We start from the raw sequence: 13,261 nt of genomic DNA on the forward strand, positions 1-13,261 counted from the left end.
ATGTGCCTAGGGTGTTCACTGTATTTTATAGTGAATAAAACGCTGGTTTGATGTTGCTGGTTGAGCAAGAACTGTTGGCTAGACCATCCAGGTGAAATCCCCACTTTTCTCATTGTGGGGATGAGATAAATTACATCAGATTAAGAATGGTGATATGCCTCAGATTAGCATCTCTTCTGATGGATTGCACTTCTGATGGTGCAGCACTCCGGGGCGCTAAGTGAAGTGTCAACCCCATCAGTCTAAGGAATTGGGCCCAAAACTCGTAACCTTCTGATTCTGTGTTGAAGGCACTGAGTCATGGCTGACGCGGTAGCATTTATATTCAACATTGGTCTAAATCAGCAAAGATTTGACACCACCGTTGACATATGCCTGCTTTTAATTCTGAATCCCCTTGTTTGTTCTTCTGTGTGGCAAAGACTTTATATCCATGTCTTCTGTAATTAGCTGTTAATAAGGCATTTTGCTGATGCCCCTGTCGATGAAACAGTTTTGAAATATTTAAAATTTTCTGCATTTAAAACTTTGTCTTGTTACAATAAAATGCATTTGGCTTTGTTCTGATATTCCTGGCTTTTCCTGAACACCCTTCACTGCTGGCAACTGTTTTACTCAATGCCGACAGGCCCTTTCTCTTTTGAGTCTTGATGTTAATTAGCTGAGACCTGCAAGAGCAGTAGTATGAAGCTGAAAGGCATGCACAAGTGACGCGACAACTGCTGCTACAAGGTCTTTCACTGATTCATTTCTTTGTGGTGTTTAGAATACACGTTAAAGAGCCTTGGACTGAACCATATCGCAGCATATTCTGACATATTGGTTGCATCTGTAGTTTGTTGATTTGCTGGATTTCTTGTAAAGTTGGGGACGATTACATCTTCCTAACGATAAAATGTCGGATGCCCAAGAGCGACAGCATCAGCTTGCTAAACGAGAGTGCAGTAAAGTAGAACACAGCACACAGACAAAGGGTGTTTGAAAGGGACGTGTGGCATGCAGTCATCAACCAGGAGCAAACTCTTTGAATTTCTTGCTTACGGTTGGGTAAGGGGTCTTTTCTTATTAACAAAGCATTTATTTCTTAACGTGTGGCTTTTTTTTTTGTCAATTGTAATGCAGCATTTTGGGTTCAGGGGATTTGTCTGTCAACTGACTCTTATCTAGAGAGGAAGGGGTTGCATTTTCTTTCTAGTTGCATTTCCTAGCGACTGCAGAATCGATTACAGCCTTCTGTACAGCAGATCAACCGATCGAATTGGAACCCAACTGTGCCTGTCCCCATGTACATATTAATGATCAGTTGCTTTTTTTTTCTATGCAAGTAATTTTTACTGGTTATTGTTGAATTCCCCCGCCCTACCCCTGAAGCAACACAACTGGAGTTTTTGTATTTTGGATGTTGGCTCGTATTGCAGCAGTTGCCTGCTGTTTGACAGTGAAAGGAGAAAAGAGCAGAACTGCCAGCTTGACAGTTTCATGTCCTTGCTTCTAGAGCATAATTCTATTAAAACTTCTCTGTAAATTAGCATTATTTACACTCTCCCATTATTTCTACTCTCCTCCCCATTTTCCAAACCGTGGAAATGTGAGCATGTGCTAGTCTTTGGATAAGAGGCTAGTAAATTACCCTTTTTTCCTATTATCTTTTGTATTCCATGTCTTTCATTGGATCAGATGGGAGTGCATTTCACGGGGAAACTTTTCCTTTTTGTGTTGTGCTCATATTTAGACAGATAGTCCCTAGCCTTGCTATGCACGAAGGACCCTCAATCAGCTTTGGTGTCATGAGATTTAATATTAAAATAGCTATTCTCATCATTTGTAAATTGAGCTTGCTGCTCCCCTATCTTACTGTTTATAGTTTTGTTTCTTAGTCCTTGACATAATCTCTCTGGGTGTTATATAGTGCAGGTTTTCAAAGTATTATATGACTTTTAATGTAACCCATTCAAAGTTGTTGCCTTCGAGTCTCTGTGGCTTTCTAAATTATTTTCAAATTTGATCAAAAAGACTATTTTATATTATGCTTTGGATGTTTGTTGATTTCAGCTGCTCCAAGCAAGACTGAGACCAATTTTTACATTGCATTTTGCTTTCTTCTATCTAACTAGCGCCCTGGGATGCCTCCCAGCAGCCGCATCCCCCCTCAAGCGGCTTCTATGGGTCCACCGGGTCCTTCATATGCTGGGAGTCCATCAGTTCGACCAGGCATGCCTCAGTCGATGATGGACCAGTCTCGCAAAAGACCAGCTCCACAGCAGATTCAACAGGTGCAGCAACAGGCAGCCCAGAATCGCAATCACAAGTACGTCCAGTACCTCTCAAGTTTCTCATTCAATACAGACTATGGAAAACAGGGTGTGCTTTGAAGTGGGCAAAGTATGCAGGGGCGGGAGCACAAGTATTATTCTGCACTTTCTGGAAATTGATAACTTCGTTAATTTTCTTTCCTATAAAGTTTCTGACACATTACAAAGGTGTGGTTCTGTACTTTCAGACAGCATCAATATCCTTCCTACAATCCAACTCTAAAAGCTAGCCATTTAGATCATGCACTTACCTTTGTGCTTTGTCATATTTATTCTTGTCTTCCATTAATGTGGAGAAAGCTGCAGAGAAATGACCCAGATGGCTTGGTGGGTAAACTCAGCACAGTATGCAGGCCATGTGCCATTTGTCAGTGTTTATGGCAGGTATCTTGTCATTGAAGTAACTTATTTGCTGATTGTGGCTCTCATCCTGAGGGTTAGTGATATAAGTAGTGAGGACTGTTGTGCCCTTTGCTATGGGCTAAGATTTGTTACTTTCAACCAAGAGAGCAGTTTGGACACAATGTTACATTCATGCTCCTGGACTGATTTTTCTACTTCAGTGACTCTTCACTGAAGTGCAAATATGGATGTTCACATTACATTAACAGCAGCATTTGCTGCTCCTATGATATCTTTGCTCCTGTGTCATCAAAAAACCCACTGACACTGACTGCCTAGCTTCACAGATAGCTTCGAGGTCTGTATTCGTTGAGTTTTACTCCAGTAGCGGGGAAAATCGAGGGATTTGGGGCATTGGCTGGAAGGCTTCAAACCTAGAGCTTAAGACATGGAGTTTGCAATTAAGAGAAGAGAGGGTGCAACAAAAGCAGAACCAGCAGCTTGTTTTTTTGCAACCAGACCTGTGTGGCACCATTTTGACCTGACATTCGATCAGTTTTATCAGTGGTTGCTAAGTTTTTGTTTGACATTGTTCAGATATCTGTTTATGCTGGGTAATCTCTTCATGATCCTAATGGTCCATGTACTCAGTCTGAGTATTAAAAGGGCTCCATTTTGGAGTGGGCAATTTTGGAAGATCATTTGCCTGGGTAACATGTTTATTCTTCCATTTAAACAGTGCAAAGAAGAAGAAAATGGCAGATAAAATTCTACCTCAGAGGGTGAGTTGTTTTTCTTTGTGAAATATCTTCTTGCACCACCACCTTGGTTTATGGCAGCTAATCCAAAAGTTTTCAAATTAAAAAGAAAATAATTGTCACAAACTGATGGTAATAATTTTCCCAGCTGATGGTAGTTTTGGTGAGCTAGTCATAATCTTTTGTCAATCAACATATACGAAGTGGCCAGGAGGTCTTATTAGGAGGTAAGATACAATTTTGAGAGGGGAGATGATGTTAATGTTGATTGTTGGAACCATATTTCAAATTACATTCAGAACATTTTGGTTTGCCCTCCCACAGTAGGTGAAAATATTCTAGAATCACTGAAATTTCGCAGGGTTTTGTGGCAGGATCTGAAAGAATTGGCTTTGAACTTCTCAGTGTTTAACTTGAATTCCTAATTCATTCAGGATTGGATGTTGGATATGCTGTCTATCAGCTCAGATATCGGAGTGTTTGAGAGATGGCATAGAAGTAGAACCAGGTGCAAGCATTCATATTTGTCTTCAAGGAGCAAGATGTTGATGGAAGAGGAGGGAGCAGGTGGTGTCATAATATAAATCCACTGGGCTAGGAAGCGAACTTGTTGGAAGTCTTTTTATTTGGAGTGCTAAGAATGGAACCATGTTGGGATGGTCACACTTAGCTGGACAACAAAGGATGTTGTCTTTGACTATATTAAAGATTGTAGATAGGTAGAAAAAGTCAATATATGCCAGAGTCACTGAGGATGTCAAATGTGTGTTTGAAAAGAGGGTAAGCTTGTGTTCACCAGTGACGATCATTGTGCATGTAACCTTTTTGTCATAGATCCGGGAGCTTGTGCCGGAGTCTCAAGCCTATATGGACTTGCTGGCATTTGAGAGGAAGTTGGACCAGACCATAATGAGAAAACGTCTGGATATCCAGGAAGCATTGAAGAGACCAATAAAGGTAAAACAACTTGCGCAATCTCAATTAGTTGGAGAGATTCTGTATTTTAGTGCATCTCAAAACAGTTTTTAAGCATCAGGCTACACTTCAAACAATATCAAAAACAAGTATTAAATGTTTTCTAAAAATGGAGAGAACTTCCTTGAAATTTTTTTATGAAACAGTTGTGCACAGCCAACAGGAATGTGTATTACCAAAGCCAATCATACCTTGTACAACTCATTGTAATGCAATTGTTATCTTCATTGTGCCATTTCAGGTTCTGTGCATTTTTGTTCTTTTTTCCCTAAACTGGAATCTGTTGTCAGTTTATCATTATGTGAGATATGTGAACCTATGCTGTAAATATATGTATCAAATTATTACGTAGAGGTTGAATATAGGAAAGATTCTTTCAATGTTCTTTGTAGGGCTTTGAAGATCATTTCTGTCTTCTTTTCTCAACCTTCACTTAGCATCTGGTTGCAATTTCATTTGCTTATTGGCTGTGCAAATCAATCTGCTTGTGATAGCTTATGCTGCATTTGTGCCCTCTGGGTTAATTTAGCAGCGTTTAATCCACTTTAACAGTGTGGGTAGCCAAGCATATTCATACATTTTTCTCAAGCCACTGTTTTGGCAGCCAAGGCAGATAATTAATAAATGGGTCTCCTTCAGAGAGCCAAAAGCTTGAGTTATCATTGGGGGCAGAAACATTAATAGTTGGAATAACCACTTTCTAAGTACTACTTAAGAATTCACAATGTGGTCTGCACACTTGAATTATGTAGTGTTTCTCCACTAATTCATGAAAAGGTGTGCCAGTTGTGTGGAATTAAACCATGTACTCCAACTAAACTGTAGATTGGAAATCTAACAAAATTTGGGGCTACAAAATAACTTTGCTGGACAGAATTCTTTAGACTTACCAGGCCAATGTGGGTAAAAGGAATAAATTATAGATGTTGGAGTCAAGGGACTTGGATAATTCGCTTTTGTCTTTTATAATTGTCCTTTCTCCTAAGTTTGCTGACCTCTTGATCTCTGTCCTGAGGTTTGGGTCACTTAAACACTGAATGAAGGAAGATTTTTTTAAATTATACATTTGCTTTCTGGATCTGGAATTCCCTGGCAAGGCCACCATTTACTACCCATTGTGAGTTGCCCTTGGGGAGATGTGGTAAGCTGCTGCCTTGAGTTGCTGCAGTCCTTCTGGTGAAAGTACTCCCACAGTGCTGTTCGGGAGGGAGTTTCAGGATTCAGACCCAGTGACAATAAATGAATAGCAATATATTTTCAAGTCAGGATGATGTGTGATTTGGAGGAGAGCCTGGGTTGGTGGTGATCCTATCACCTGCTGTTTATGTCTGTTTTGGTCAGATAGGTCATGGATTTGGGAGATGCTATTGATTAACTGCAGTGTACACTGTAGCTGCTGCTTGCTAGTGATAGAAGAGGTTGATGTTCAGGATGGTGGACAGGGTGCCAAATGAGCAGGTTGCTTTGTTGTGGATGGTGTTGAAGTTATTGACTCATGTTGGAGATACACTTGTCCAATTGAAGAGTGTATGTTGCTGACATATACCTTGCAGATGTTGGAAAGATCTTATGGTGTCAGAAAATGAGTGATTTACTACAGGATATTTGGCTTTTAAACTCCTGTAACAACTATAGTTACTTGGCTGGTCTGGTTAAATTTCTAATCAATAAAGATTCCAAGATGTTTTGAGGTTGAGAAACTTGGCAGTGGGTTATGCTACTAAGGTGTTGAAGAAGGTGAGAGGATTTTCTCTTGTTGGAGCTGGTCATTACCCACCACTTTTATGATATGAAGGTTATCTGCCATTGTGTTACATAGGTCTTGTTACATTGAGCGTTGTACAGTTATCAGTGAAAGCCCCATGTATGATAGAATGGACGTCATCGATGAAGTAGCTGAAGATGGTAGTGTCTCATATACTGCCTTTGGGGAATTATTAGAAAGATATCTCGGGGCTGTGTGATTGACCTCCAACAACCACAGCCACTATCTTTTATGTGGGATATGTCTCCAACCACTGGAGTGCATTGATTTTGGTTTCACCAGGGCTTCTTAAGGCCACACTTGGTCAAATACTGCCATGATATCAAGGATAATCACTCTTACTCACTTCTGAATTCAGCTCTTGTCCATAATATAGTGCAAGGACCTCCACCATCCAGGACATGATCTCTCTTTGCTGCTGTCACCGGGAAGGAGGCCTTCAGTCCCAGGCCACAAGGTTCTGGAACAGTTATTACCCTACAACCATCAGGCTCCTGAACCATAGTAGATAACTTCACTCGTCCCATCATTGAACACTTTCCACAACCTATGGACTCACTTTCAAGGACTGTACAAGTCATGTTCTCAATATTATTTTTTGCTTATTATTTTACTTTTTTTTTGTATTTGCACAATTTGTTGTCTTTTGCACATTGGCTGTTGATCCATCTTTGTGTGTAGTTTTTCATTGATTCTGTTGATATTTTTTTGTACTGTGAATGTCCACAAAAAATGAACCTCAGGGTAGTATATGGTGACGTATGCACTTTGATAATAAATTTATTTTGAACTTTGAAATCTGGAGCTGAGAGGTGCTGGTGAAACCCAAACTGGATATCAGTGAGCAAAGATTAAGTGTTGTTTCTAAAGTGTTGCATTCTTTGTAGTTGGTTTAGAGGTAGCTCAGTACATTGGTAATAGATCTGCATAACTGAAAGAAAAAAGTCCAGCCACCTCTAAATTTCTGAATGTTCAATTTATAATTGCTATAACACAAGTGACACTTCAGTTACATGTTCTCAATTTGAGGCTTTCTGTGCTAAAATGAGCAATATTTAAAGTTAGCAATAAACACAGTTCAAATCCCAGTTCAGTAGCAGCTGCTTAGCTGTGTCAATAGAAATTGCAAAGCACTTGAGATGTAACTGCCTGAGAGTGTTGAAGGATGTCGGTGTGGGGAGAAAGAGAGTTGAGCTGGTGATGGAGGAGAAAGAGTAGGGCGGGGTGAAACCTGTGGGTTGGGTTGGGAGGCAGCTGATGAGAGCTGAGGGAGTGAGAGAAAGCCCCTTCTTTTAGGTTTCATTTGGAGAATTCCCTTTGTGGTTACATAACACCTATTATTTGGAGTTTAAAGGTTAATACAGCTTATTATTTTCTGTTCCCTGTATTGATGTATTTTTTATTATTTAAATGTTTTTAATTGAAACTTGAGCTCTCAATGCAGCCTGAGCTTTTTCATTGAAAAAACATGGAAAATTGAAATTACTGCTTAAAGTAGCATTTTTCCGGGACATAAGCTCTTTGTAAAATTGTGGGATACCTGTACTTTGAACTCCCGATTGCTCTTTCTTTCAGCAAAAGAGAAAGCTTCGTATATTTATCTCAAATACGTTCAACCCTGCAAAACCAGATGCAGAAGATGGAGAAGGAACTGTGGCATCCTGGGAGCTTCGTGTAGAAGGAAGGCTCCTGGAGGATGTAAGATTTGTATTTCCCTTTCTGCCTCCAGCAGTTCTAACATGTATCATCTAAAACTAAGTTTTCATTTAATTTCTAAGATAATAGCTTGACTGAAGTGGCATTGTTGACTGAAGCAGGGATATGTTTGTTTTTCTGCTTCATGTAGCATTATTTCCCTTCCTTAGCAACAGTGTAATGAATAAGGCAGCTAGGTTCTGTTCATGAAAGTCATCAGAAATTTACACGGCTGCACTTATCAGCATGCTCTCATGGGTTGTGCGCTCCATTTTTTCCTTGTACTTTGTCCTTTTGTAGGAAGGCATGATGCAGAACCCAGGCATAATGATGGTGGGACTGGGAGGCAATTAATAAAAATATATATTCCTGGATTATTGTTACATCCCCTCTTGCAATCCAACAGCAAGCTTGGGTGCAGGTTGATTGGTGGTCAGCCAGAGAAGGCGTGTTGATGTGACGGGCTACGAGAGAATGATTGGTGGGTGGGTAGTAGGTTGAAAGTGGTCACTGGAAAGTGCAAAACGGATGGTATCTTCAATTTTACTCAGTCATCTTAGACCTGGCTTGCGTATCACGTAGGACACAATATCCATAGTCAAACCCAACCAATGGAGGGCCTCAACTCAGTCATCTAGCTTTCTATCAAGCTGCAGGCAGCTCATGAATTTTTTTTGTGCATGTGCAGTCAGCTGTTTCAAAGTATGATGCCACCAAACAGAAGCGGAAGTTTTCCTCATTCTTCAAATCCCTTGTGATTGAACTGGATAAAGATCTCTATGGCCCTGACAATCATCTGGTTGAGGTAAGCGTACTGGAGAGATGTGTGAGCTGTAAGTGAATAGTTCAAGTGCCTTAAACCGTTTTGTTTCAAGTGTACTGATGATTTTAGTGACCTGGTGGTAGTAGCCTCGGACATTACATCACCCTCCTTCTTGCTGAAGACATATGACAGGGCAGCACAGGAACAGGCCCTTCAGCCCACAATGTCTATGCTAACCATGCCAGTTTAAACCTCTCCCACCTGCCTGCACAGTCTATATCCCTTCCCTCCATTCCCTTCCTGTTCATGCACTTGGATGCTTCTTAAACATTATCTGTTTCCGCCACTTCCCCTGGCAACCCTGGTATCTCAGACCAGAAGTTAGACTAAACACTTTGGTGACACAAGATCTTGAATAGCAAATATAAACCTAACTGGGTTCAAACGCTTGTTTAAATCAGGGCATGCACTCATGCAGTTGCAAGGGTCATGAGTGAGAGCATGACTGAGCTGGGAAGAAACCTACTGATGTACTTTCTAAATGAACCTGGTGTTCTTGGCTATACCGTATGGTAACTGTACTCTGTTATCTATTTTAGTGGCATAGAACAGCCACAACCCAAGAGACTGATGGTTTCCAAGTGAAAAGACCAGGAGATATGAATGTGCGTTGCACAGTCTTGCTGATGCTGGATTACCAGGTAAGCAAAATTGGTTGAGTTGAGCATATTAAATCCAAAAAAAAATTTTCCTTTGAGGTACTAAATTATCCAGAGCTGGTAAAAGGTGTAATTGCAATGTGCTTAAAATACATTTGGGGTGCCCAGTGGCTTAGTTGGTTAAAGGCACTAAATACACCTCGATGAGCTCTTGATTTAACCTCCAGTCTGTGCTGAGTTTAATGGATTCTAGCTGAACTGATAGTGCATTGTCCTTGACTCATACAAAGAAAATAAGATAGCCAGGGGGCTGACCCTGCCTGACTTCTGCTGACAGTGCATTTATGGACAGCAAAGAAAAGCACGATTGAGTTTTCTCTGCTAGTCTAATAATATCAATGTAATAGAACAGAGCAGTACAGCAGAGGAACTGACCCTTCAGCCTACAATGCTGTGCCAAACCAATTAAATTAGTAATCAAATGGCTAACTAAACTAATCTCTTCTGCCCACACAGTCAGAATCAGGTTTAATATCACCGGCATATGTCATGAAATTTGTTGTTTTGCGGCAGCAGTGCATTGCAATACATAATAAAAAAAAAACTAAATTACATTAAGAAGTATATATAAAATTAAATTAAATAAGTAGTGCAAAAAGAGAGAAAAATAGTAAGGTAGTGTTTATGGGTTCATTGTCCATTCAAGTATCTGATGGGAGAGGGGAAGAAGTTGTTCCTGAAATATTGAGTGTGTGTTTTCAGGCTCCTGTACCTCTGACAGCAATGAAACGAGGGCATGTCCTGGGTGATGGGGGTCCTTAAAGATGGATGCTGCCTTTTTGAGGCATCGCCTTTTGAAGGTGTCCTGGATGCTGGGGAAGCTGGTACCCATGATGGAGCTGGCTGAGTTTACAACCCTCTGCAGCCTTTTCTGATCCCGTGCAGTAGCCGCTCAATACCAGATAGTGATGTAACCTGTTAGAATGCTCTCCACAGTACCTCTGTAGAAATTTGCGAGTGTCTTTGGTGACATACCAAATCTCCTCAAACTCCTAATGAAATATAGCCACTGTTGTGCCTTCTTTGTAACAGCATTAATATGTTGGGCCCAGGATTGATCCTCAGATGTTGACACCCAGGAACTTGAAAATGCTCGCCCTTTCCACTTCTAGTTCCTCTATGAGGACTGGTGTGTGTTCCCTTGACTTACCTTTCCTGAAATCCACAATCAGTTCATTGGTCTTACTGACATAGAACGTAAGATTGTTGCTGTGACACCACTGAGCCAGCTGATCTTTCTTGCTCCTGTATACCACCTTGTCACCATCTGAAATTCTGCCAGCAACAATTGGCATTTGAGCTGTGCCTAGCCACACAGTCGCAGGTGCAGAGAGAGTAGAGCAGTGAGTGAAGCACATATCCTTGAGGTATGCTAGTGTTGATTGTCAGCAAGGAGAAGGTGTTCTTTCCAATCTACACAGACTGTGGTCTCCCGATCAGGAAGTCAAGGATCCAATGTCCATGTCCTTCCATTCTCCTCACATTCATGTACCTATCTAGAAGTCTGTTAAAAATCTGTAAAGTTTCTGTCTCTACCACCATCCAGGCAGTGCAGTCTAGACACCTACCATCTTGTGCTTTAAAAAAAAAAAAAATTGCCCCTCACTTCTTTGGAAATTGCCCCCTCACCATAAATGCATGCCCTCTGGTATTTGACATTTCAACCATGGGAAAAAGATACTGTCTATGACCTACTCTATGCCGCTCATGGTCTTATAAACCTCTCGGATCTCCCCCCAGCCTCCGCTGCTCCAGATAACAACCCAAGTTTGTCCACCTCTCATTATAGTACATGACCTCTAATCCAAGCAACATCTTGGTGAACCTCTTGTGCATCCTCTCCAAAGCTTCGACATCCTTCTTATAATGAGGTGACCAGAACTGTATGCAATACTGAAATGCAGCCTAACTAGAACATAGAATAGTACAGCACAGTACAGGCCCTTTGGCCCACTATGTTGTGCCGACCCTCAAACCCTGCCTCCCATATAACCCCCCACCTTAAGTTCCTCCATATACCTGCCTAGTAGTCTCTTAAACTTCACTAGTGTATCTGCCTCCACCACTGACTCAGGCAGTGCATTCCACACACCAACCACTCTCTGAGTAAAAAACCTTCCTCTAATATCCCCCTTGAACTTCCCACCCCTTACCTTAAAGCCATGTCCTCTTGTATTGAGCAGTGGTGCCCTGGGGAAGAGGCGCTGGCTATCCCCTCTATCTATTCCTCTGATTATCTTGTACACCTCTATCATGTCTCCTCTCATTCTCCTTCTCTCCAAAGAGTAAAGCCTTAGCTCCCTTGATCTCTGATCATAATGCATACTTTCTAAACCAGGCAGCATCCTGGTAAATCTCCTCTGTACCCTTTCCATGCTTCCACATCCTTCCTATAGTGAGGTGACCAGAACTGGACACAATACTCCAAGTGTGGCCTAACCAGAGTTTTATAGAGCTGCATCATTACATCGCGACTCTTAAACTCTATCCCTCGACTTATGAAAGCTGACACCCCATAAGCTTTCTTAACTACCCTATCCACCTGTGAGGCAACTTTCAGGGATCTATGGACATGTACCCCGAGATCCCTCTGCTCCTCCACACTACCAAGTATCCTGCCATTACTTTGTACTCTGCCTTGGAGTTTGTCTTTCCAAAGTGTACCACCTCACACTTCTCCGGGTTGAACTCCATCTGCCACTTGTCAGCCCACTTCTGCATCCTATCAATGTCTCTCTGCAATCTTTGACAATCCTCTACACTATCTACAAAACCACCAACCTTTGTGTCGTCTGCAAACTTGCCAACCCACCCTTCTACCCCCACATCCAGGTCGTTAATAAAAAACACGAAAAGTAGAGGTCCTAGAACAGATCCTTGTAGGACACCACTAGTCACAATCCTCCAATCTGAATGTACTCCCTCCACCACCACCCTCTGCCTTCTGCAGGTAAGCCAATTCTGAATCCACCTGGCCAAACTTCCCTGGATCCCATGCCTTCTAACTTTCTGAATAAGCCTACCGTGTGGAACCTTGTCAAATGCCTTACTAAAATCCATATAGATCACATCCACTGCACTACCCTCATCTATATGCCTGGTCACCTCCTCAAAGAACTCTATCAGGCTTGTTAGACACGATCTGCCCTTCACAAAGCCTTGCTGACTGTCCCTGATCAGACCATGATTCTCTAAATGCCTATAGATCCTATCTCTTAAGAATCTTTTCCAACAGCTTTCCCACCACAGACGTAAGGCTCACTGGTCTATAATTACCCGGACTATCCCTACTACCTTTTTTGAACAAGGGAACAACATTCGCCTCCCTCCAATCCTCCGGTACCATTCCCGTGGACAACGAGGACATAAAGATCCTAGCCAGAGGCTCAGCAATCTCTTCTCTCACCTCGTGGAGCAGCCTGGGGAATATTCCGTCAGGCCCCGGGGACTTATCTGTCCTAATGTATTTTAACAACTCCAACACCTCCTCTCCCTTAATATCAGCATGCTCCAGAACATCAACCTCACTCATATTGTCCTCACCATCACCAAGTTCCCTCTCATTGGTGAATACCAAAGAGAAGTATTCATTGAGGACCTCGCTCACTTCCACAGCCTCCAGGCACATCTTCCCACCTTTATCTCTAATTGGTCCTACCTTCACTCCTGTCATCCTTTTTTTCTTCACATAATTGAAGAATGCCTTGGGGTTTTCCTTTACCCTACTCGCCAAGGCCTTCTCATGCCCCCTTCTTGCTCTTCTCAGCCCCTTCTTAAGCTCCTTTCTTGCTTCCCTATATTCCTCAATAGACCCAGCTGATCCTTGCTTCCTAAACCTCATGTATGCTGCCTTCTTCCTCCTGACTAGATTTTCCACCTCACTTGTCACCCATTGTTCCTTCACCCTACCATTCTTCCTCACCAGCACAAAT

General features: G+C 41.8%; 1 protein-coding gene across 2 annotated transcripts in view; it reads left to right on the forward strand.

Moving 5' to 3' along the window:
- Positions 1–13,261, forward strand: part of LOC134340290 (SWI/SNF-related matrix-associated actin-dependent regulator of chromatin subfamily D member 1) — a 108,268-nt gene that overhangs the window by 12,195 nt on the left and 82,812 nt on the right. For both annotated transcript variants that reach the window (XR_010016514.1, XM_063037342.1), the window contains exons 2-7: positions 2,115–2,308; positions 3,394–3,436; positions 4,247–4,369; positions 7,728–7,850; positions 8,536–8,652; positions 9,210–9,311. Coding sequence is in view for 1 of the 2 variants with exons in the window: in XM_063037342.1 (XP_062893412.1) it covers positions 2,115–2,308; positions 3,394–3,436; positions 4,247–4,369; positions 7,728–7,850; positions 8,536–8,652; positions 9,210–9,311 (702 nt within the window). In the remaining variant the exon portion in view is untranslated. The remainder of the gene's footprint in view (positions 1–2,114; positions 2,309–3,393; positions 3,437–4,246; positions 4,370–7,727; positions 7,851–8,535; positions 8,653–9,209; positions 9,312–13,261) is intronic.

Source organism: Mobula hypostoma, chromosome X1 (genome assembly GCF_963921235.1).
Source record: "Mobula hypostoma chromosome X1, sMobHyp1.1, whole genome shotgun sequence".
NCBI classification, from domain to species: domain Eukaryota; kingdom Metazoa; phylum Chordata; class Chondrichthyes; order Myliobatiformes; family Myliobatidae; genus Mobula; species Mobula hypostoma.